Source organism: Aotus nancymaae, unplaced genomic scaffold (assembly GCF_030222135.1).
Source record: "Aotus nancymaae isolate 86718 unplaced genomic scaffold, 86718_ANA_hifiasm-v0.15.2.pri h1tg000062l, whole genome shotgun sequence".
NCBI classification, from domain to species: domain Eukaryota; kingdom Metazoa; phylum Chordata; class Mammalia; order Primates; family Aotidae; genus Aotus; species Aotus nancymaae.
Window position 1 is genome coordinate 4,783,731 of NW_026988476.1, and position 24,458 is coordinate 4,808,188.

The 24,458-nt window shown below is 41.4% G+C and overlaps 1 protein-coding gene across 1 annotated transcript; it reads right to left on the minus strand.

The window, feature by feature from the left end:
• Positions 1-1,060: 1,060 nt before the first annotated feature.
• SPTSSA (serine palmitoyltransferase small subunit A) lies at positions 1,061-24,175 on the minus strand. Its single transcript, XM_064365779.1, has 2 exons — positions 24,015-24,175; positions 1,061-2,193 (listed from the first exon to the last, which is right to left on the minus strand). The coding sequence occupies exons 1-2, from the start codon at positions 24,124-24,126 to the stop codon at positions 2,090-2,092; spliced, it is 216 nt and encodes a 71-aa protein (XP_064221849.1). The 5' UTR covers positions 24,127-24,175; the 3' UTR covers positions 1,061-2,089.
• Positions 24,176-24,458: the final 283 nt, after the last annotated feature.

The following is a 24,458-nucleotide window of genomic DNA, read 5'->3' on the forward strand; positions in this document are numbered from 1 at the left end:
TCAAGATTTCCTGTAAGACTAAACTTTATCTTCCATATGTCTCACAGGTCAGTGTTCATACTAACCATCAGTTCTACAACAGCAATTTAATGAATTTCAGCAAAGAGTGAGGACAAACTGCAGATTTCTGAATAGAAGGCCAGGATAGGTCATCTGGATATCCACTGAAACTAGTGATTCTCAACTTCTCCTGCCTTCAACCCACCAGAGGAATATTAGACATCCACCTGTCAGTGGTTCTCTATGGGGGATAGTGGAGGAAAGCCAAATTTGGGCATTAACAGAACATGAGGATTTATGTTAAATCCTTATGTTATTTTTCTTGAGATAGTATGATTATAGTTCAGATATGACCATATCCAATTTTTAACTACTTCAAATCAGGTAATTACATATTATTCTCACTACTCCTATCTAATTGTGATGATATAAATTGACTCTAAAAATATTAAACATTTATATATTACTCGAGACCTCTAAACTATAAAATACTTCAAAAGTCTAGTCCTTAAAATTTAGGGCAAAAAATACCTAAATTTTGGCCAGGAGCAGTGGCTCACACTGTAATCCCAGCACTTTGGGAGGCTGAGGCGGCGGATCATTAGGTCAGGAGTTCCAGACCAGCCTGGCCAACACGGTGAAACCCTATCTCTACTAAAGATACAAAAAATTAGCCAGGTGTGGTGGCACACGCCTGTAATCCCAGCTACTCAGGAGGCTGAGACAGGAGAACCGCCTGAACCTGGGAGGCAGAAGTTGCAGTGAGCCAAAATTGCACCATTGCACTCCAGCCTGGGTGACAGAGCGAGACTCCACCTCAAAAAAAAAAAAAAAAAAAAAAAAAACTGAGTTTTAAAAATTAGCAAAACGTATGCTGGAAAGCATGTTAAAACACATGATGCCTAATTTTTTTTTTAGTTAGCAATATTTTCATGTTGCAAGACATACAATAAGACATACTTACTGCTTATCTTGTTCTCCACAGACAGAAAGCAATTCAGAAACATAAATACTAAATCAACATTTAACCATCAAGAAAAAGATATACTGCTACATCAGCTGATTTTTTTCTTTGCATTTAATGAATTTACATCAAAAAATTAGGTAGTCATTTTACATTTAAGGAATAAAAATCTTAAAAAAAAAATACAAAGAGTGAAAGGATTTTAACCAAGATTACATTTGTTTTTGCTATAATTTTTAACAACAATTCATCTCATCATAACTTAATGGAGTGTGCAAATGCAGCACCCATTACAGTCATTAAACTAAATTTAAGGAAGTACACTGTTAATAGTGACCCTCAGAGGAAATGGATTTATCTTCTATTAAAAACTCTATGATCTATAAGCATTACATAATAATGCTACTTAACCACCTTTTGTCTCAAGAATTATCACCAAAGTTTTCTGGAAATAAGTGCACAAAGAATTAAATATTTAAAAGGTGAAATGTTCCTTATTTTAACTTTAGCAAGATCTTGTCTTTTTCATTAAGAAACACTTTAATAGTTTTAAAGCAAAAGCTGTTAGAGTCTAGATAGCTAAAACTGTACTCCTGAGTTCAAGCTTACAGGTAAGTCTTTTGTTAAGTAGTTCTGAATAAAATATCTTCCCTCCCCATACCCCTACCCGAAATCTTATATTGTTCTTACAAAACTTTGGTCAAGAGTAGAAATATATCCAGGCAGATGTATATGCCATACAATAGCAAGAACAGTAAAGCCCAACTAATGATTTTAAGTTTTAAAAATAGAAGGCAATTAAAATGTACTCAAAGTTACATTAAGAAAAGCTTTCACGGGGGTAATATTGAAAGGGTCACAAAGGTTAAGAAAATACTGATATCAAAGTACAAATGGCTACAATGTTAAAATAGACAAAAACTGCTATACAGGAGCCTCTCTGAAAATTAAAAATAACACGACCCATGAGTCAGGATGATTTTCCTGTTCTACTCATGAATTTTAGTCTTTATAAGGTTGGTTATGTTGACATCTAGAAGAGTTTCTTATCACATCTGATGGTCTCATTCCAACTTCATAGGGTGGGTCTTCCCCAAGGAACCTCTGATCCTGGTCACATCTTGGTCATTGCACAATTTCAAAGTAGTGCAATATTGCCATGATGTGCTGGGGCATGAAGACGTATCCTGTGTATAGTGCCATCCCCACAATGGAAACCAGCATGGAATCTGAGTTGTAGTTAAGGAAACTTACTATTCTTAATTTATTCAAAACTAAATCCCCAAATGTTTTCAATGATTCTTGTATGTTGAAGTACCCATTCACATATTGTTTTCTGGTTTATGTCAAGTACTGATAAAGAAGTAATAACAAGAATAATGCCAGCCACTAACAACCATGCCTGGCACCATTCTAAGCTGGTTTTTGTTTTGTTTTGTTTTAGCTCATTCTATCTTTACTATCACAATATAAAGTAGGTAATGTTATTCTCCCTGTATAATTGAAAACATCAGACTGCTTAAAAATTTTTTTTTCTTTTCTTTTTAGTAGAGACAGGGATTCACCATGTTGGCCAGGCTGGTCTCGAACTCCTGACCTCAGGTGATCCACCCCCTCAGCCTCCCAAACTGTTGGGATTACAGGCATGAGCCACCATGCCCGGCCAGACTGCTTAAAATGAAGCACAGAATGTGATACTGTTCAACCTAAGAAATAAATACGTAGGAATAAAATTCTACTTAATGACTGTAAAAGGTCTACCAACTTAACTAAAAAGAATGTAACATCAAAGAACTTTAGAATTAGACTAGAATGTAGCTAAAAGTATTTTTAGAGTCAGACAAAGCTAAAATCAATCATACGCTAGCTTAAGGATATAAAATGACAGCACTTGCTACTATCAAACATTTATTTATTATTATCACTATTAAACATTATTATCACTATTGCTCCTATTTGCAACAACTTCAAATAAAAGTCGTCTTGATAACCTAAACAATAGCCTTTCTGTACTGTGTTCCTTTCTTTTTATTACAAAAGGAACTGAAACTGTATATATAGAAGTCAACAAGAGGCCTCTCTCTGGGGCCACACAAAATACTGCTAGCAAAAATTATGTCTAAGGGCTTTTGGCTTTGCACAGTTACACGGCATGCTAACAGGAACAGCTGTTTTTGAACTGGGGTCATGCTTTATTAATTCACATATTCTCATTTATTCTTTCTCCTCTTTCACTTGCCTTTCTCCTTTCTCAACTCTACATATCTTTCAGCTCTACATACTATTATTTCTAACATAACTTACATTCTTTTATGAGAAGATAGGGTTTAAATAAACAATGCTTACTACCAACTAATATTTGTATAACAGGTTAGTTGATAAATCTGTTCCACAATTACATTAGTTTACTTAACCCTTACAGCTTTCCTATGAAATGCTTACTATGTTTATCATTAATCAGAAGCTGAGAAAATTGAGTAGCTTGTTCAGGGCCATACAGGAAGCTGTCTTTAGAGCCAGAGGTCAGACCAAGACTGCCTGACTCAAACCATAAACTCATTCTCTTCATCCAGCAAACAAGGGCAGAAAGCCTCTCTTTTTTTTTTTTTTGAGACGGAGTCTTGCTCTGTCACCAGGCTGGAGTGCTGTGGCGCCATCTTGGCTCACTGCAACATCTGCATGATTCTCCTGCCTTAGCTTTCCATGTAGCTGGGACTACAGGTGTGCACCAAGTTAATTTTTGTATTTGTAGTAGAGATGAGTTTCACCATGTTGGTCAGGATGGCCTCCCTCTCTTGACCTCATGATACACCCACCTCGGCCTCTGAAAGTGCTGGGATTACAGACGTGAGCTACTGCACCCACCCCAAAGTCTCTTATAAACTTTTTTTACAATTTACTTTTTAACCTCCCTTAATCCAGTTCTTCCTTAAACTACCACCTTCTATTTACTAATTTCTTTTTTTAAAAAAAGAAAAATATATATATTTGCTGTTTCTCTATCATAGCCATATATTTGTTCATCACCAACACACCATCTGATTCTTACTACTCGACTGTAGGCATTGTTCTAAGCTCACTGGTGGTCTCCTATCAAATCCAAAGGCTGTTTGAATTTACAGTGCCAGTCCTTCTTCTTCAAAACCCTTTCTATTTATGCCTGTAGTCCCAGCTACTCTGGAAGCTAAGGTGAGAGGATCACTTGAGCCCAGGAGTTCAAGGCTGCAGTGAGCCGGAAGGGCACCACTGCACTCCAGCCTGAGCAACACAGCCAGAGCCTGTCTCAAAAAACAAACAGAAAATGGAACAAAAAAAACCTTTCCACTCTTCAAAACTCTACTGTGGACTGAGGTGTTTCTCTAAGACCCTCTTTTAATCTCTCTTACCATTTCCCTGTTTTTCACTGGCTCTTTCCTTTATGATGGATGATAGATTATTAGAGTGAACTTCGTGCTTTCCTGGCAAGCATCCTCTACCTCGCCTCCTAGTATAGCAGCCATGCCCTTTTGGTTGGACTAACCCATCTTCATAGATTAGCCCTGACTGGTCTTAACCAATTAGAGGGGATCCCTTTTTCTTGGTAACAATGCCCTACCTCAAAACTGATCAACCAGCTCAAAGCTTAGAACTTCTGCCAGGAATCCCGGAACATAGATGCTCTCTCCTAGAATATGCAGCTTGCTGATGGAATCTTGCAATCAATTGGAGTCACTTTACCTCCATGAGGAAAGCAAGATTCAGAACAAAGCTGACTCAAGAAGGTGGTGGGACAAAAATAATCACAGAAAAATGGAGTCAGAATCCTAATCAAAAAACCCTGAAGCCCACCCTACCACTGGATGTTTACATACTAACCTAATAAATCCCCTTTACGTTTTTTTGAGACAAGGTCTCACTCTGTCATCCAGGCTGGAGTGCAGTGACACAATCATAGTTCACTACAGCCTTGACTTCCCAGGCTCAGGCAATTCTCCTGCCTCAGCCTCCCAAGTAGCTGGGACAACAGGCACACACCACCACCATGCCCAGCTGATTTATTATTTTTGTAGAGATGGGGTCTCCCTATGATGCTCAGGCTGGTCTTGAACTCCTGGGCACAAGGGATCCTCTTACCTCGGCCTCCCAAAGTGCTGAGATTACAGGTGTGAGCCACTACAAGTGGCTGGTCAGTCCCCTTACTTTTTTTTTTTTTTTTAATAGAGATGGGGTTTCTCCATGTTGGCCAGGGTGGTCTCGAACTCCTGACCTTAGGTGATCTGCCCACCTCAGCCTCCCAAAGTGCTGGGATTACAGGCGTGAGCCACCACGCCTGGCCAATCCTCTTACTCTTAAAGAAGATCTTATTGTTAGATTTTATTACTTGCCACTGAAAACATGGAATTCCCATTGTTTTGTCATGGGCCTCACACTCTCTCATAACTTAAACAACTATAGGTTGAGCCGGGCGCGGTGGATCAAGCCTATAATCCCAGCACTTTGGGAGGCTGAGGCGGGTGGATCACGAGGTCGATCGAGACCATCCTGGTCAACAAGGTGAAACCCCGTCTCTACTAAAAAATACAAAAATTAGCTGGGCATGGTGGCGCACGCCTGTAGTCCCAGCTACTCGGGAGGCTGAGGCAGGAGAATTGCTTGAACCTGGGAGACGGAGGTTGCGGTGAGCCGAGATCGCACCACTGCACTCCAGCCTGGGTAACAAGAGTGAAACTCCGTCTCAAAAAAAAAAAACAACAACTATAGGTTGAGTATCCCTTATCCTAAATGCTTGAGATAAGAAGTGTTTCAAATTTCAGATTTTTAAAAAAAAATTGGAATATTTGCATTACACTTATCAGGTAAGCATATCTAATCCATTATCCAAAATGCTCCAATGATCATTTCCTTTAACTGTCATGTTGTTGCTGAAAAGTTTTGGATTTTGGAGCATTTCAGACTTTCGATTTTCAGATTAGAGATGTTCAATCTGTACCTTAATGTTGTCAACCTCACCTCATCTTCCATAGTGCAGACAGATATTTCTACCTACTTACTGTACATTTCCATCTATGACATTCAACAAGGTAACTTAAATTCAAACTGAACACATTAACCTTCTCCAACTACCTTTTTCTATGAGTCCTATTTTTCCAATTGACATAACTATTTGCAAAGTCATCCAGTCTAGTTTTTTTATTCCTTCTCCCCATATTCAAATTACCTATGACTTCTCAGTTATTTCCCAACTCCTACAAATGACTCTTAAATCTCACCTCCCCTATCCTAATCAATGATAAATGATTTGAGGCATTTATCATCCTTTAAGCTTCTAGCCACTGTCCACGTCCCCTTTAGTAGAATGATCCTTTTTAAATCCATTAAGTTTCCAATGCCTACAGGACAGCACTTACGATTCTAAGGCAAGTATTCAAGGACCTTTCTGATCTAGCTCCAAGTCTTAGGATCTGCAGAAGTAGTTAGGGACTGAGAGGTTAAGACAGGGATTCTTATACAAGCTATTTATTGAGGGAGTGAGTACATAATAGAGCAGAGGAAATAAGCTAAGTAGGGACAGAGTCTCAGCCTTCCACAGGGCACTCTGGAGCATAAATTGTACCACATAGTTGGCACTGCTTTGATACAAGGGGCCTGACCTTTTGTATCTCCTTATCTGTCAGTCATTGGCTATAGGGTGGGATAAGGAAAAACCACCTAAGAAAGCTGCTTGGCAGAGGACAATACTCTGGAGAAACGGGGAGCTATAAGTCATTAGCAGCCAACACTCACAGAGACTGGCGGGGTATATCAGCTATTAAAGGGGACTTAAGCTGGGTGCAGTGGCTCATGCCACTTTGGGATGAGTGGCTCCAGCACTTTGGGAGGCCAAGGTGGGAGGATTACTTGAACTCAGGAGTTTGAGACTAGTCTGAGCAACATAATAAGACAATGTCTCTACCAAGAAAAAAAATTAACTTTAAAAAAAGCGAAGAAGCCAGGCATGGTGGCTCATAACTATAATCCCAGCACTTTGGGAGGCTGAGGCAGGCGGCTCACCTGAGGTCAGGAGTTCGAGACCAGCGTGGCCAACATGGTAAAACCCCTTCTCTTCTAAAAATAAAAAATTAGCTGGGTGTGGTGGTGCATTCCTGTAGTCCCAGCTACTTGGGAGGCTGAGGCAGGAGAATTGCTTGAACCCAGGAGGCCAGGTTGCAGTGAGCCCAGATCACACCACTGCACTCCAGTGTAGGCGACAGAGTGAGATTCCATCTCAAAAAAAAGAAAAGAAAAGAAAGGGGGCCTAGGTGAGGACCAACCACATCTACCATGCTACTTTTCCACTCTACTTCCCAACAGACTAAACCATTCCCTAATGTACATATATCCTACTTGCAGCCATATCACAAGAGTCTCAGAAAACAATATTATATATTTCCATACTGCTCTGGCTTTGCTTATTATTTAATAATAGCATAAGTAAAAATAATAGTGGCAGCAGCAGCTTTCACTTTGTGAATGTCTAGCACGTGTCTGGTACTATGTTAAACACGTCATCTAGTTCCAGTAACTTCCCCAACAACAAAGTAAAGGGGCCAGCTCCAAACCAAATCGTCCAACTCCAAGTATCTGTGTTCTTAACCATGATGCCATATACTTTCCTACATATGAAAAGCCCTATTCCCCTTAGTAAAACCTAATAATTCTAGGAGCTCAGCAGTTATTTCCTCTTGTATGAGGCCTTAGGCCTTCCCTGGCATTCATAATTTTTCCCATTCTTATCCCAACCCCTTGGCAGAACTAATTATTCCCTAATGCTCAATAAAGCTCCTTTAATACCCTGTATTAAAGTGAATAACACAGCACTTATCACCTGACATTACCTATTTGTAGAGGTACTTATCTCACTCAAATCATTAACTCCTTAAACAGAGAAATAATATTAGTTTTGTATCTCCAACATCTAATACAAAACATACTAAATAGACATCTGCTGAAGAGTGGCATTCACTTGACTAGAGTCATTATGATGCTTTCTCCATATTCCACACATTATTGTGGCTGACAAACTGGATAATGACTATAGAAAAGACAAAACCAGTTTCTAGGCAATATTATACTTAAGAACAAAGTTTGCTTTTTATAGTTTTATATAAACCTTATAAATTTATATACCAAACAAATGAAAATGGTATAGTAATAACCTTAAGGTCATTGGCTCAATTTCAACTCCAGTAGGAGTAATTACTATAAAACAGCTATTTGAATATGTATGTTACATAGTCTTTATGGTACTAATTATTCAATTAAGTATGGAGAATATATCATTTAAGGAACATGCATAAATTAGTCTAACAGAGATTATTCCACTAAAAATCAAGAATCTGACGGCTAAGTTTGTGAATATTAAATTGTCAAGCTTTTAAATCTTTTATATGCATATAAAAGCATGATTTTTTTTATTCTAAGTGAAACAAGAACTTATCAAAACTTGAAAAGGTTTTATTGCCTGGTTAAAATACAAGATACTAGAGTTCAAGACTGTATACACAATCCAGCCTGGGCAACAGAGTGAGATTCTGTCTCTATAAAAATAAAAATAAAAATAAAAAGTGGCCAGGCAGAGCAGCTCACACCTATAATCCCAACATTTTGGGAACTCAAGGCAGGTGGATCACTTGAGACCAGTGAGGCAGAAAAAAATCAGCTCTGGAGGCAGGAAACATAAGGCCAATTCACACTTCAGCTATGATAGAAAATATCCTCTCCACAGGGTGTAGGCCAAGTAAATTACTTTGTAACTTTTCTTCATCCTCTCCATTTACATACATTCCAAGTAACCAATGGAATCCCCCAGAGGGCAGTTAAACTCCCAAAAATTCTGTAATGGGGCCTTTGAGCCCTTATGCTCAGGCCCAGTCCCACATTGTGGAGAATACTTTCATTTTCAGTAAAACCCTTCATTCCTTTCTTGTTCGTTTGTGCATTTTGACCAATTGTATGTTCAAAATGCCAAGAACCCGGACATCCTCCACAGTTAACATATTTTGGCAAGTCAGCCAGGAGGAACAGGTAAGCCCAGATGTCTGGGTCACTGCTCACGGGGATATGTCTTACAGACCTTGACTTAGTGATGGATGAATAAAGTACACTGCCACACAGATATTATGCTTTGCCAGTTTGGCTGAGGGTCTGTGGACGCTTACAGACTCCTTGGAGAGTGCTGTAAACAGTTGCAACTGCTGGCCCCTACCAGCTAGTGAGACTTGCATTTATTTAGTAAAGTTTAATTGACAAAAGCTTGAGTCAACACCACCAGAGAGAAGAGATTAAAGGACAGGTTCTGATGCCCAAAGCAAACACTATTAGAAGGTAATCTTGGTCGATCTCCTCCTGGGAGGGCTATCTGGCTGAAAGGTTAGTTTTAAGACCACATGAGTAAACAAGTTAGTTAGGTAAATGCTTCCATATACCTTAGCTATTTGCTTTACTTATTAACTAAATGTAAAGGGGATTTAGGCTGCCTTCAGCAAAGAACTACAGAAAAAACTTTTAGGCCTTCCAAAAGGGTTTGAGACTATATTCTATAATTTTCCATATTGGCCAAGCTGGTCTCAAACTCCTGGCCTCAGGTGATCTGCCCACCTTGGCCTCCCAAAGTGCTGGGATTATAGGCATGAGCCACCACACCTAGCCTGGGCATTGGTTTATTGTGACATTTGGAAGGCTGGCAAACATGTGCCCTTTATCTCCTTAGAAGTGCTCTCACAAAGCTAAACTTATATATAACAGAGTATACCAGCTATAATTTGCTATCCAGCATAGATTTCTCAATCCATCTCATTTCACAAGGCTAAACATATATATAACAGAGCATACCAACTATAATTTGCTATCTGGAACAGATTTCTCAATCCATCTCATTATGCAACAAGCCTCTCAAAATTTAAAGTATCCTTGACACACTGAATTGTAAGAAAAGGGTATTAGAAACAATACAGCACTGGAGGAGACCCAGGTTTGAGTCATAACTCTTCCATCCCTGTGTCAAAAGCTCTCTGAATACCAGTCTCCTTATCAATAAAATGTGGACACACATCACCTATCTTTCAGAGTTGTGAGAATTCAGAATCGAATCTATTCTGCAAGAGAAGGCAATGTAATCCTCATTAAAACTGTTCTTTGAGGGTTTGAGCATTTAACATCATGACTTACACCTATGTTTGCCCAAGTTCATCCTGCTACTAATTTGTTATTAATTTATAGTGTAATCCCAGGATGTCACAACCTCTCCAGACCTGAGTTCCTTCATAAAATGAGGTCCTTTCTTTAATTAACATTTTAGGATCCTGCTTGTTTGAAGAGGACATTTAGGTACCACCTCTCAATCATCCATAAAGCAATCTTCTGTTTCACACATAAACAAAGAAAAAAATGTAAAAATGAATCAGTGTTATGCAATACACATATATTGGAAGGTAATATACAAAGTAATAATCTTTCTATTTACCAAATTCTTGTTGTTTGCATAAGTATCAGTAGCTATATACAAATTAATCAGGTCTATATTCTAGAGGGGGTTCCATGACTCAAGCAATAGAGAACAAAGTGCAATTTAGAGTACAACCTCAAACTGAAAAATGGGCTGTTTTGTTTTGTGTTTATGACCTGTCTCTAACGCCAACTTTTAAGTGTTTGATGGAGCACCTCTACTGAGCCTTTGCTTCTAGCCATAGTACATTGCTTAGTAAAGAAGGTGCTTCATAAATCATCCCAGAACTGAGCAAATAATGTGCCAGGATACTATGCAGGTGCTGAAGATAAATGTTTGTTAAAGAGCTGAATGAACAATCAGAGGTTATTTATAACCTGGGCATAAAATAAATATTTTATGGGTTCCATGGACATAAAAGCAAGTAGATATGAAGCCATATATAGAATCTTTATGTTGTTTTCTCTTTCTTTAAGAGGAATTTCCTAAACATAAGCTAACTTTCCAGCCAGCTAGGAAATAAATAAGGATTTTTTTTTTTTTGCCCATAAAAAGGCCATTGTCAGCAACCTTAAAAAAAAAAAAAGTCCTGTAACAGAGGAAATGCTTTGAATATAAGTACCGTACATCAGAAACAAAACCACAGCAACTAACATTTCCTGTCTCAATTAGTAACTCTAAACTATCATCACCCACCTTGGTAATCTAATCACAAGACCTTGGAAAAATTAAAGGTAGTTTCTTATTAGGAAAAGGTCATATAGACCTTTGTTCCAGTGGGTATGACTTATACATCTTCACTAGTCTAAACAATTTCAGTGATATCAGTCTCTGATTATACTAGCCACATTAAAAAGCAAAGCTAAAACAACATCTAAAGCAATCCATGGCCAGCCTCAGTGGCTCACGCCAGTAATCCCAGCACTTTGGGAGGCCAAGGCGAGTGGATCACCTGAGGTCAGAAGTTCAAGACTAACCTGGCCAACATGGTAAAACCCCATCTCTACTAAAAACACAAAAAAACTAGCTGGGCGCTGGTGGCAGGAGCCTGTAATCCCAGCTACTGGGGAGGCTGAGGGAAGAGAATCGCTTGAACCCGGGAGGCAGAGGCTGCAGTGAGACAAGATCACGCCACTGCACTGCAGCCTGGGTGACAGAGCAAGTCTCCGCCTCAAAAAAATAAAAATAAAGCAATCCAATCCTATAGTAATCAAATTTCTTTTGCAAAATCAATTCTAAAATGCTATTTAACCTTAGAAATACTCAAAAGTTCTGACAAATCTAATTTAAGAAATCATCTTAATGAAAAAATAAAACAAAGCATTTGACGCAGTATTATCATATGCTGTTTACGGAAAAGCAATCAAAGCCCTAAGTGAAACCAGCTGCCGGCTACTGAATGAAGCCCCAAACAGGAACTCTTTCTTCCTTCCAGCCAGTCTGACTATAGTTTTCTTCTCCCCTGACCTCAAAAAACTGCAGATCCTCACCAACGGAAATGTAAAGAAAGTTAATTTTTCCGGTGGGTGCAGTGGCTCACGCCTGCAATCCCAGCACTTTGGGAGGCCGAGTGGGTGGATCGCCTGAGATCAGGAGTTTGAGACCAACATGATGAAACCCCGTCTCTACTAAAAATACAAAAATTGAGTGAAACAGGTTTGTAAAAAATAGGTAAAGAATATTAAAAAATAATAAAAATAATAAAAATGCAAAACTTAGCACAACACAATGGCACATGCCCATAATCCCAGCTACTCAGGAGGCTGAGGCACAAGAATCACTTGAACCCAGGAGGCGGAGGTCGCAGTGAGCCAAGATCGTGCCACTGCACTCCAACCTGGGCGACAGACCAAGACTCCATCTCAAAAAAAAACAGAAAGTTAATTTTTCCTGGATATATAAACTATCTCTTGATACTTTTCTAGTTGCCTTATGTTGAAGCAGGTGGAAGATATTATACTGTCACCGTCCTCTGTACCAATTTGATATTCATGGATCATGTTAAAGGATATCACATCAGCATCAGAAGTTAGTGTTTAGCAAGCAAAACCCATTCTCTGAGCTTTCTATAGTGTGCTGATTATACAAACCTAAGCATGAAGATTGTTTTTAGAAACTACAACTTGATGACAAGCTCTTTTAAAACTAAACAAACAACAAAGCATGCTGCAAAATGAGTAACGATCACGAACTGAAAATTTTTCACTGTGGACTAAAATCCTGGAAATGGTTTGTAGCTCTAATCCCAGAGTCACTAAGGTTATGATGTCTCTGGCATTCGTTTTTTGATTTGAGCTTCTATTACCCTCTTGAAGATTTGAAATCCCAGTGTCATGGGGAAAAAATTCCCAGTCTGCTCTGAAATATTATCTGTACTGCTACAGTACATGTTTCTGTAACATCAGATAACCTACACATGACTAGTAGAGTATAGGAGCTGTATTCCTTCATATGGGATATTTCATCAGTGGGAAAATAACTAAGTGACCCTTGAAAACATGAGTTTGAACTGTGCAGGTCTACTTATACATGGACTGTCTTCTGCCTCTACCATCCCTGAAACAAGACCAACCCCTCCTCCTCCTCCTCTTCCTTCTTCTTATGATTTTCTTTCCTCTAGCTTACGTTATTGTAAGAATACAGTATGTAATACATATAACACAAAAAGTATGTGTTAATCGACTATTAATGTTATCAGTAATGCTCCAATCAACAGTAGACTATTAGCAAAGTTTCTGGGGACTCAAAAGTTGTACACAGATTTTCAACTGCCTGGGAGTGAGGATGAGGGCCTGGGGGCAGACCCCAAGTGGATCAAGGGTCAACTGTATCACCTTCATCAGAAAACATCTCTCAACTCAGCTGCTATACAGGCAGAAGTCCCTTTAACTCTATTTTAAGAAAATTAGAAATTCACATTTGCACCCAGTATCTCTTCAGAGAAAGGCACCTCTAGGGTAGCACAGCTCTCAGCCAGTGGCGGGTGGCACTGCCCCTACACTGCCTCAATGGCAGCCCACGCTATCTGCATTATATCAGCACCCACTGCTGACATTTCCATTCAACTTTGTCCATGCATTTTTGTTTGTTTTTTATTTTTTGTCCATGCATTTTTAATGTCCCCTCGGGCAGCTTCCAGCAAAGCTGAGCAGCCTGCCTGTCCGGGATATCCACGTTATTCCCTCAAGATGCCAAGTATTGTTTTTGTTAGTGCTTGCTTACTAAGTTGCATACATTTTTAATGGTCTGCCCCAATACTATTTTCCCATAACCCTATTATTTTGCAGTTTTTCAGAAACATATATAATATATGCTGACCAAAATCCTTGTATTTGTAAAACTTCTATTTCTCATAACTATTGATCATAAATATTATCTTTCTATCATTCCATAACTACTATTTATTGAACGTTCCAATTTATACAACATATATATCCTCTATCAAGTACATCTTCTGGAACACATAGCTTAAATTGTTAAATTTGAGCATTTGGGGTTTGTTCTTTAAAAAAAAAAAAAAAGGCCATGTCCAGTGGTTTACACCTGTAATCCCGGCACTTTGGGAAGCTGAGGCAGGAAGACTTCGTGAGGCCAAGAGTTTGAGACCAAACTAGGCAACACAGCAAGACCCTGTCACTACTAAAAATTTAAAACTTAGGGATGGTGGTGTGTGCCTGTAGCCCCCACTACTTGGGAGGCTGAGGCAGGAGAATTGCTTGAACCCAGGAGGCAGAGGTTTCAGTGAACCAAGATTGCACCACTGCACTCCAGCCTGGGCAACAGCGAAAGACTCTGTCTCAAAAAAAAAAAAAAAAAAAAGGAACTCATTTAGAAAAAATGTCTTGGCAGGGGGCATGGTGGCTTATTCTTGTAATCCCACCACTTTGGGAAGCAGAGGTAAGAAGGTCACTTAGCCCAGGAGCTCAAGACCAATCTGGGCAACATGGTGAAACTCCACCTCTAAAAAATAATTTAAAACTGACCAGCCTAAGCAACATGGTAAAACACTGTCTCTATAAAAAAATAAATACACAAATTAGCCAGGCATAGTGGTGGCTCACGCCTGTAGTCCCAGCTACTCAGAAGGCTGAGGTGGGAGGATTGCTTGAGTCTGGGAGGCAGAGGTTGCAATGCGCCATGACTGTGCCACAGCACTCCAGCCTGGGTTACAGAGCGAGACCTTCAGAAAAGAAAAGAAAGGAAGGAAAGGAAGGAAGGAGAAAGAAAAAGAAAGAAAGAAAGAAAAGAAGAAAAGAAAAAAGAAAGAAAGGAGGGAGGGAGGGAGGGATGGAGGGAGGAAATCTTAAAACTTAGGCAGGCAAGTGGTGTGTACCTATAGTCCCAGCTACTTGGGAAGCATAGGTGGGAGGATCACTTGAGCCCAGAAGTTTAAGGTTACAGTGAGCTGTGATCACACCACTGCACTCATGCATGGGTGACAGAACAAGACCCTGTCTCTAAAAATAAAAGAAAGAAAAAGAGAAAGACTCTGGTGAACTGAGGTTTTAATTATAATTCCCTTTATTGACTAGCTCAGGAAAGACAGATGGTGACTTAAACATGCCCACTGACCAGACATAGGGTTTTTCTTTATCAATTTTGCTTTGTCTGCTGCGTCCATTTACAAAATATACTTTACATATTTAAAAAAAAAAAACAGGCAGAGATACTAATTTAATTATAGGAAATCATACCAATCATTATTACTACCTCCCCAGGTGGCATACCAAAATATATTCCTCAAATGCCTCTTTTGGCTTATAAAAACTTTGATATCACCAAACTACACCAAAACAATACCTATTAAGAGTATTTTTTTATATATTCACAGAATATCTCAGGAGAGGCACAGGAAACTGCTGACACTGGTTGTCCCGGGGTGGCTTGGGTAGGGATGGAAAGAAGACTATCGCCAACTACCTTTTTGTATCTTTTGTGTTTTCAACCATAAAGATGTATAATCTATTTTATTTACAGCTTAGAAATTCATATTTTTGAAATTCTCAAATACTTTAATTACTCTAGTATACAGAGATGCAAAAAAAAAAAAAAAGTCCTTTTGGCCAGGTGTGGTGGTTCACCCCTGTAATCCCAGCACTTTGGGAGGCTGAGGTGGGCAGATCACCTGAGGTCAGGAGTTTGAGACCAGCCTGACCAATATGTTGAAACTTTGTCTTTAAAAATTGAAAAAAAAAAAAAAAAAAGAAAAGAAAGAAAAAAAATGAACAAAAAAAATGTTTATAGGTTCTATTTTTGTCCATCCAAAATGAAAATAGCTTGGAGTCCCAGGGAGAAAAGAAAATTATATTTTTTTAATCATTTTATTTTATTTTTTAGAGACAGGGTCTTTCTGTGTTGCTTAGGCTGGTCTCAAACTCCTACACTCAAGTGATCCTCCCACCTCAGCCAACCAAGTAGCCAGTATTACAGGTGCAAGCCACTGTACCCAGTACTTATTATTATTTTATTCACCTGGGTGCAGGTGGGCTAAGGCTGAAAAGGGCTTAGCCCACTTATTTTTTTAATTGACACATGATAAATAATTATACCTATTGGCAGGACATGATGGCTCATGCCTGTAATACCAGCACTTTGGAAGGCCAAGGCGGGAGGATCACTTGAGGCCAGGAGTTCAAGATCAGCCTGGCCAACATGATGAAACCCCGTCTCTACTAAAAACACAAAAATTAGTGGGCATGGTGGCAGGCACCTGTAATCCCAGCTACTTGGGAGGCTGAGGCAGGAGAATCACTTGAGGAGGCAGAAGGTGAAGTGAACTGAGATCTCGCCACTGTACTCCAGCCTGGGTGACAGAGCAAGACTGCATCTCAAAGAAAAAAAAAAATTATTATTATTATTATTATTATACCTATTTATGGAGGGCAATGTGATATTCTGATACATGCATACAGTGTATAATAATCAAATTAAGATAATTAGCATATCCATCTCCTCAAATATTTATCATTTCTTTGTGTTGGGAACATTCAAAATCTGCTCTTTTAGCTATTTGAAAATATACAATAAATTGTTAATCAGAGTCACCCTACAGTACTATAGACACTAGAACTTATTCCTCTTACCTAGCTATAATTTTGTATTTGTTAACCGACCTCTGGCTATCCCCTTCCCAACAAAAATGGGAAGATTTCCCTTACCTTTCCCAACAAAAATGTATATTCTTATGGCTCATTTTCCTACTTTATTAAACATTAAAATGTCAGTGAAAAAAAGTGTTACTGGATTTTAACCAGTAAAGGTATTGAAAACGTATGAGCACCTGCCTTCATGTCCTCAAATCAGCCTGAGAGGCCCTTCATCATCTGTCCTTTCCTACTGTTCACACCCCACTTCATCTGGCTCCAGCCACACTGGCCTCTCTGCTATTCCTGAAACATGCCAGGCTTCCTCATGCCTCGGCATCTGCACTTCCTGTACCTTTTGCCTGGAATGCTCATTCCTCTAGAATTATCTCGCTGCTTAAATATTTCCAAATGTCCTCTCCTGACCACTCTAGCTAAAATTGGGGAGGAAAAAAAAAAACTCAGCTGGGCATGGTGGGTGGGTCACACCTGTAATCCTAGCACTTTGGGAACCCAAGGCTGGTGACAGATCACTTGAGCCCAGTAGTGGAGACCAGCCTGGGCAACACAGCAAAACCCTGTTTCTCCAAAAAAAAAAAAGAAAGAAAGAAAAAGTAGTCAGGCTCGATGGAACATGCCTGTATTCCCAGCTACTCAGGAGATTGAGGTGGGAGAACGGCTGGAGTCGAAATCATGCCACTGCACTCTAGCCTGGGTGACAGAGCAAGATCCTGTCAAAAAAAGAAAGAAGGAAAGAAAAAGAAAAGAAAGAAGGAAAAGAGGGAGGGAGGGAAGGAAAGGAAAAAAAAAACCTCCTTCTTCCTTACTTTCCATCCTGTTCTGTTTTATTTTTATCCATAACAACAATATAATAATCTATATATTTCATTTATTTATCTAGTGGCATTAGAAGAAAAAATTTATGTTTTATTTACAGTTATAGCCCCAATTTCTAGAATAATATCTGACAAATAGAAGGTACATAATAATATTTGTGAAGTACAGAATTCAACATATACATTATATAAATGAGTAAACAAAGCAATGTAAATTTTGTTAACAGCTCCAAGATAAGTCAAAGAAGTTCTCCTTCGCTTTGGGAAGCCGAGGTGGGAGGACTGTTTGAGGCCAGGAGTTTGAAACCAGCCTGGTTTCATAGCAAGACCCTGTCTCTACTAAGAATTAAAAAGAAAAAAAAAATTGCCCCAACTATTTGGGAGACTGAGGGGGAGGCTGAGGCGAGAGGATCACTTGAGCCCAAGAGTTCAAGTCTACAGTGAGCTATGATTGCACCACTACACTCCAGCATGGGTGACAGAGGAAGACCCTGTCTCTTAAAAAAACAAAATAATAACATATTTTTTTAAAGTTCTCCTAATCCTTTTAAATTTAAATTCTCTCTGATAACTGAATTTTGTTCATCAGAAACAGCCAAGCTCCAAAGCTACTCTAAAAGTGGTTTAAAATCAGGTCTCGGCTTCGCGTGGTGGCTCATGCCTGTAATCCCAGCACTTTGGGAGGCCAAGGTGGGTGGATAGGTCAGGAGATCGAAACCAGTCTGGTCAACATGGTGAAACCTCGTCTCTACTAAAAATATAAAACTTAGCCAGGCATGGTGGTGGGGCTGAGGCAGGAGAATCAACTGAACCCAGGAGGCAGAGGTTGCAGTGAGCCAAGATCCCACGACTGCACTCCAGCCTGGGTGACAGAGTAAACCTCAGTCTCAAAAAAAAAAAAAAGGTCTCTTTTCCTACTCTCAAATACTCCTGCAATTGGTTTAAAATAACAAATTGGCTGGGAGCAGCAGCTCACTCCTGTAATCCCAGCATTCTGGAAGGCCAAGGCAGGCAAATCACCTGAGGTCAGGAGTTTGAGACTAGCTGGGCCAACATGGTGGAACCCTGTCTCTACTAAAAGTACAAAAATTAGCCAGGGGTGGTGGGGCATGCCTGTAATCCCAGCTATTCAGGAGGCTGAGGCAGGAGAAGTGCTTGAACCCGGGAGGTGGAGGTTGCAGTGAGCTGAGATCGCACCACTGTGCTCTAGCCCGGGCAACAGAGCAAGACTCCGTCTCAAAATAAGATAAAATAACAAATCAATGTATAAACAACTGTTTGTTTTGTTTGTTTTAAGATGGAGTCTCACTCTGTCACACAGGCTGGAGTGCAGTGGCACGATCTCAATTCACTGCAACCTCTGCCCCCTGGGTTCAAGCAATTCTCCTGCTTCAGCCTCCTGAGTAGCTGGGATTACAGGTGCCCGCCACCATGCCCGGCTAATTTTTTTGTATTTTTAGTAGAGATGGGGTTTCACTATATTGGCCAGGCTGGTCTTGAACTCCTAACTTTGTGATACTCCCACCTCAGCCTCCCAAAGTGCTGGGACTACACACGTGAGCCACTGCACCCAGCCAATTAAACAACTGCTTTTAAAGCATTAATTGTGTGCCCAGCACTGTGGTTTAAAAATGGGGAAAAAAAAGTTTTCAAGACACATGAACTGTCTTTAAAGGGGAATCTAATTCCTAACATAAACCAAAAAACTGCCCACATTTTGCTTAAAATAAAATGCCATGGAAACATCAGCAGCAGCAGAGATAGGCAAATATAGCCCAGTGATTACAGACTAATATGACTTTACTTTTTTAATTAATAAAACAAGATTAGGCCAGGGGAGGTGGCTCATGCCTCTAATCCCGGCACTTTGGGAGGCCGAGGCAGGTGGATCACCTGAGGACAGGAGTTCAAGACCAGCCTAGCCAATATGGTAAAACCTTGCCTTTGCTAAAAAATACAAAAATTAGCCAGGTGGCCGGGCGCGGTGGCTCAAGCCTGTAATCCCAGCACTTTGGGAGGCCGAAGTGGGTGGATCATGAGGTCAAGAGATCGAGACTATCCTGGTCAACATGGTGAAACCCCGTCTCTACTCAAAATACAAAAAAATTAGCTGGGCATAGTGGCACGTGCCTGTAATCCCAGCTACTCAGGAGGCTGAGGCAGGAGAATTGCCTGAACCCAGGAGGCAGAGGTTGCGGTGAGCCGAGATAGCGCCATTGCACTCCAGCCTCGGTAACAAGAGCGAAACTCCGTCTCAAAAAAAAAAAATTAGCCAGGCATGGTAGCACACACCTGTAGTCCCAGCTACTCAGGAGGGTGAGGCGGGACAATCGCTTGAAACCAAGAGGCAGAAGTTGCAGTGAGCCATCCAAGGTTGCACCACTGTACTCCAGCCTGGGCAATAGAGGGAGACTCCATCTCAAAAAAAAAAAAAAAATAGATTAAAATAGCATACTTCTGATTCAAATTATTATTATTCTTTTTTTTTTTTTTTGTTGTTGTTGTTGTTGTTGAGACAGTATTTGCTCTGTTGCCCAGGCTGGAGTGCAACGACACGATCTTGGCTCACTGCAACCTTCGCCTCCTGGGTTCAAGCAATTCTCCCATGTAGCTGGGACTACAAGCACCAACCATCACATCCTGCTAATTTTTGTATTTTTAGTAGAGACAAGGATTCACCATGTTGGCCAAGCTGCCCTTGAACTCTTGACCTCAGGTGATCTACCCACCTTGGCTTCCCAAAGTTGATTCAAATTATTTTAACAAACTATTTTTAATTTTTTCACCTCTCAACAGGCATGGTTACAATGTTATCCAGTGAGGTACTTCAGAGGGTGTCTCACTGTTACAAAAGCCTGTCTTGGTCACAAAACCTGGTCTTTTCTTTCCCACCTTTGGATGCCAGTTGGGAAAGGAGGCTTTTGAAACATGTTAAAAATATCCCCTCCTGAGATGAGGTCAGTGGTTCTCAGTCTATGGCAGGTCTCCTTTTACACTATATACTGTAATACTAATTAGCACTGATCAGATTCTTTGTTATTGTTATATTTTGTCTTGATGCAAGTGTCATGTCCCATTTTTTTGTAAGATAGAAACATGTTTGCACATACAAAAAGTTCAAATACCCCTTGACAAACCAAAAGCTAATGTATCACTTCGAATGTCTTATCAGAAGACAGATGGTAGCCCAGACATCGTGGCTCATGCCTGTAATCGAGCCTAGCACTTTGGGAGGCTGAGGTGAGTATCACTTGAGGTCAGGAGTTCAAGACCAGCCTGGCCAACATGGTGAAACCCCATCTCAACTAAAAATATAAAACATTAGCTGGGCATGATGGCACAGCCTGTAGTCCCAGCTACTTGAGAGGCCGAGGCAGGAGAATCGCCTGAATCCCAGAGGTAGAGGTTGCAGTGAACCTAGGTCACATCACTGCAAAAAGAAAAGAATAGAAAAGAGAAGAGAAAAGACAGATGGTAAAAGAAAACTTAGCATATAGGCCCTAGCCAGGAAGAATTTACAAAACTTACTTCTGAATCTTCTGTTTCAAGAACTATTTACAATGTGTCTGACTTGATTCAATAGATGCTTTTCCTTAAAAACACATCTTAAAATCTTTTTTATAAATCGCAATTTTCTAACCTAGGTAAGTTCAAAAATACTTATACTCACTTGAGATTTTTTTTTCTTTTGAACAGGTTCTCACTCTGTTGCCCAGGCTGGAGTGCAGTGGTGCCATCTGGGCTCACTGCAACCTCCACCTCCCCAGTTCAAGAGATTCTCGTGCCTCAGCCACCCAAGTAGCTGGCGTGCACTACGACACCCGACTAAGTGTGGAATTTTTAGTAGAGACAGAGTTTTGCCATGTTTCCTAGGCTGGTCTCAAACTCCTGGACTCCAGCAATCTGCCAGCATCAGCCTCCCAAAGTGCTGGGATTACAGGTGTGAGCCACCGCGCCAGGTTAGAGATTGACTTTCTTTTGTTTTTGTTTGTTTGTTTGTTTGAGATGACGTCTCACTCTGTCGCCCATGCTGGAATGCAGTGGCACGATCTCGGCTCACTATAACCTTCGCCTCCGGGGTTCAAATGATTCTCCTGCCTCAGCCTCCCGAGTAGCTGGGACTATAGGCGCGCGCCACCACGCCCAGTTAATTTTCGTATTTCTTTTTTTTCGTAGACACGGGGTTTCACCATGTTGGCCAGGCTAGAGAACTGACACCGCACCCGGCCGAGATTGACTTTCGGTCTACAACAGCTGTTAACTAACTGCTAGCTATTTGATTTGGGAAGTGGAGAAGCAAATAATTTCTACACATCCATTCAGATGCTCAAGAATGACCCCGGAAAGCATGGTGATAGTAGGTTATCAATATCCCCTGAAATTACAATTTCAATTTTTTTTTCAACTTGGTGAAACCCCATCTCTACTAAAAATACAAAAATTAGCCAGACGTGGTGGTGGGGCGCCTGTAATCCCAGCTACTCAGGAGCTTGAGGCACGAGAATCGCTTGAATCCTGGAGGCAAAGGTTGCAGTGAGCGGCGATCACACCACTGCAGTCTAGCCTGGGCGAAAGAGCGAGACTCTGTCTTAAAAAAAAAAAAAAAGAAAGAAGAAAGAAATTAATCTGGCCAAGCGTGGTAGCCTGTAATCCCAGCACTTTGGGAGGCTGCCGCAGGTGGATCACCTGAGGTCAGGAGTTTGAGACCATCCTGGCCAACGTGATGAAACCCTGTCTCTACTAAAAATACAAAAATTAGCCAGGCATGTTGGCATGAGCCTGAAATCCAGGCTATTCCAGAGGCTGAGGCAGGAGAGTCGCTTGAACCCAGCAGGCGGAGGTTGCAGTGAGCCGAGGTCGTGCCATTGCACTCCAGCCTGGCAAACAAGACCAAAACACAGTCCCCCCAAAAAAAAAGAAAGAAAAAGAAAAAATTAATGTTAGGACGTGTTATGTCAGTCAAGATATACTTGCTTCTACTGAGAGGCTTCTATTAAATATGCATTTAAGTATATATTTTACAAGGCATGACCCTGTGAGCCCTAAAGAGTGAGACTAAACTGCAGCTACAAATAAATGGTGCAAGAAATCAAAGCAAACTATATTCAGAGTCTAAATCCAAAATATGCATTCTGGTTCTTAAATTCCAGGTTTGGAAAGAAATGCCAACAGTAATACAAAAATAAATCGCTTTGAAAGCATCTAAAATTCCTCAAAAGTGCTGAAACAAAAGACTCAGCTTCGAGTACAACCTTGTTATTTCAAAACAAATAAATACACTTGATAAGGCTTGGAATGAAATCACCTCAGTCATTCACTGGAATGCAACAATGCATTCTCAAAGTTGTTCTGAAGTAAGTTACTCCAATTAAACCACACTGAAAAGGAGAGAATGTGGATAAACTAAACATGTTTTGTGAAATATCTGTTTCGTATTGGCCTAAGATTTTTTTTTTTTTTTTTTTTTTTTCTCGAGACGGAGTTTCGCTCTCGTTACCCAGGCTGGAGTGCAATGGCTCGATCTCGGCTCACAGCAACCTCTGCCTCCTGGGTTCAGGCAATTCTCCTGCCTCAGCCTCCTGAGTAGCTGGGATTACAGGCACGCACCACCATGCCCAGCTAATTTTTTGTATTTTGAGTAGAGACGGGGTTTCACCATGTTGACCAGGATGGTCTCGATCTCTTGACCTCGTGATCCACCCGCCTCGGCCTCCCAAAGTGCTGGGATTACAGGCGTGAGCCACCGCGCCCGGCCCCGGCCTGAGATTTTTAAAAGTTACACTTCACTATCAGTATTTATTGTGCAAGAATATCATCAAAGGATATCAATGTGGACAAGTAGAGACAAGACAAGAAACATCAGACTTTTAGGGAGCTTATCTTCACAATCCTGAGTTACTAATTGAAGTTCTTAAAGTTAGCTAAGATAACAGACAACTTGCTTTGCACAATTGCTTTGTTTATAGTAACCACTCAATAGTTATTAACAAGAATTTATTAACTATCCACCAAAACAGTTTCAAACCCTACCGACAGCTAATCACAAAGTGCACTTTTCTGGCCCAGCTTCTACCTACGGTGCGAAGAAGCAATAAATACACTTTTATAACTATCCACCTTGAAGACCAAAAAGATACAATAACTTAAACTGCTTTCCAAAATTACTGGAATATCATGCCTACAAATTCAGAACCTGGCTTAAAAGCTGGTTAACTGGTCAGAATTCTCGGTAGACCCAAAGCCAACTAAATCAGGAACACTTAAAGGTCAAAGGCATCCAAGCCGGAGCGATGTGCTCCACTGTTACACGGTCCCCGCCTCCTACAGGAACAGGGGATTGAACCAAAGGAAGGCGCGGCAGAAGTGCAGGGGACATACCGGGTTACACATCACCCTCGCGGATTTCCTCCAGAATCAAGACGCTTCCACCTTGGGTCCAGCGACTCACGGGTGACCCCGGATCTCAAGAGTTCTCGCCTCCCCCATGCCCAACTTAATCCTGCGAGCGCAACCCTCGGCCACCAGACCTCCCCGGCCCCCTGGCTTCCGCGCGCTGGACCCGCGAGGCCGCCGCTCCAACCTCCACCCCAGGCCCGGGGCCTGGGAGCTGCGGCCCCGCGGCCCGCGCCCCCACCCCGGCCCCCGCGCCCGCGGCCCAGACAGGATACTGAACACAGTCCGCTCCCAGGGCTCCAGCATGTAGAGCGCCGTGACCAGCAGGTACTGGTAGTAGAACCAGGACATCTGTTTCCAGGCCCGCGCCAGCGCCATCCCCGCCATGCGCCTCCCGCGATGCGGCTCACACGTCAGTCTGTCCGGCAGGCCTCCAGCTCACGTCCTAAAGCCCCCGGCCGCCAGGCCCGCCCGCCCGCCACACGGCGCCCATTGGCCCGCACCGCCCCGCCGTCACCCGCGGCACGCCCAGCCCCGCGCGCGCCCCGGCCGCTGGCCTCGAGCCCCGCCCTGCCCGCGCTCATTGGCCAGGCCGCTACCTCGCGTCGCGTCGTCTCCTCCCGCTTCCCCGCCCCGGCATCGCCCAAGCGAGCCGGAGAACGGTCCCAGCGGGAGCGCCCGGCCGCACCCCGCCCCGCCCCGCCCCGCTTCGCCCCGGC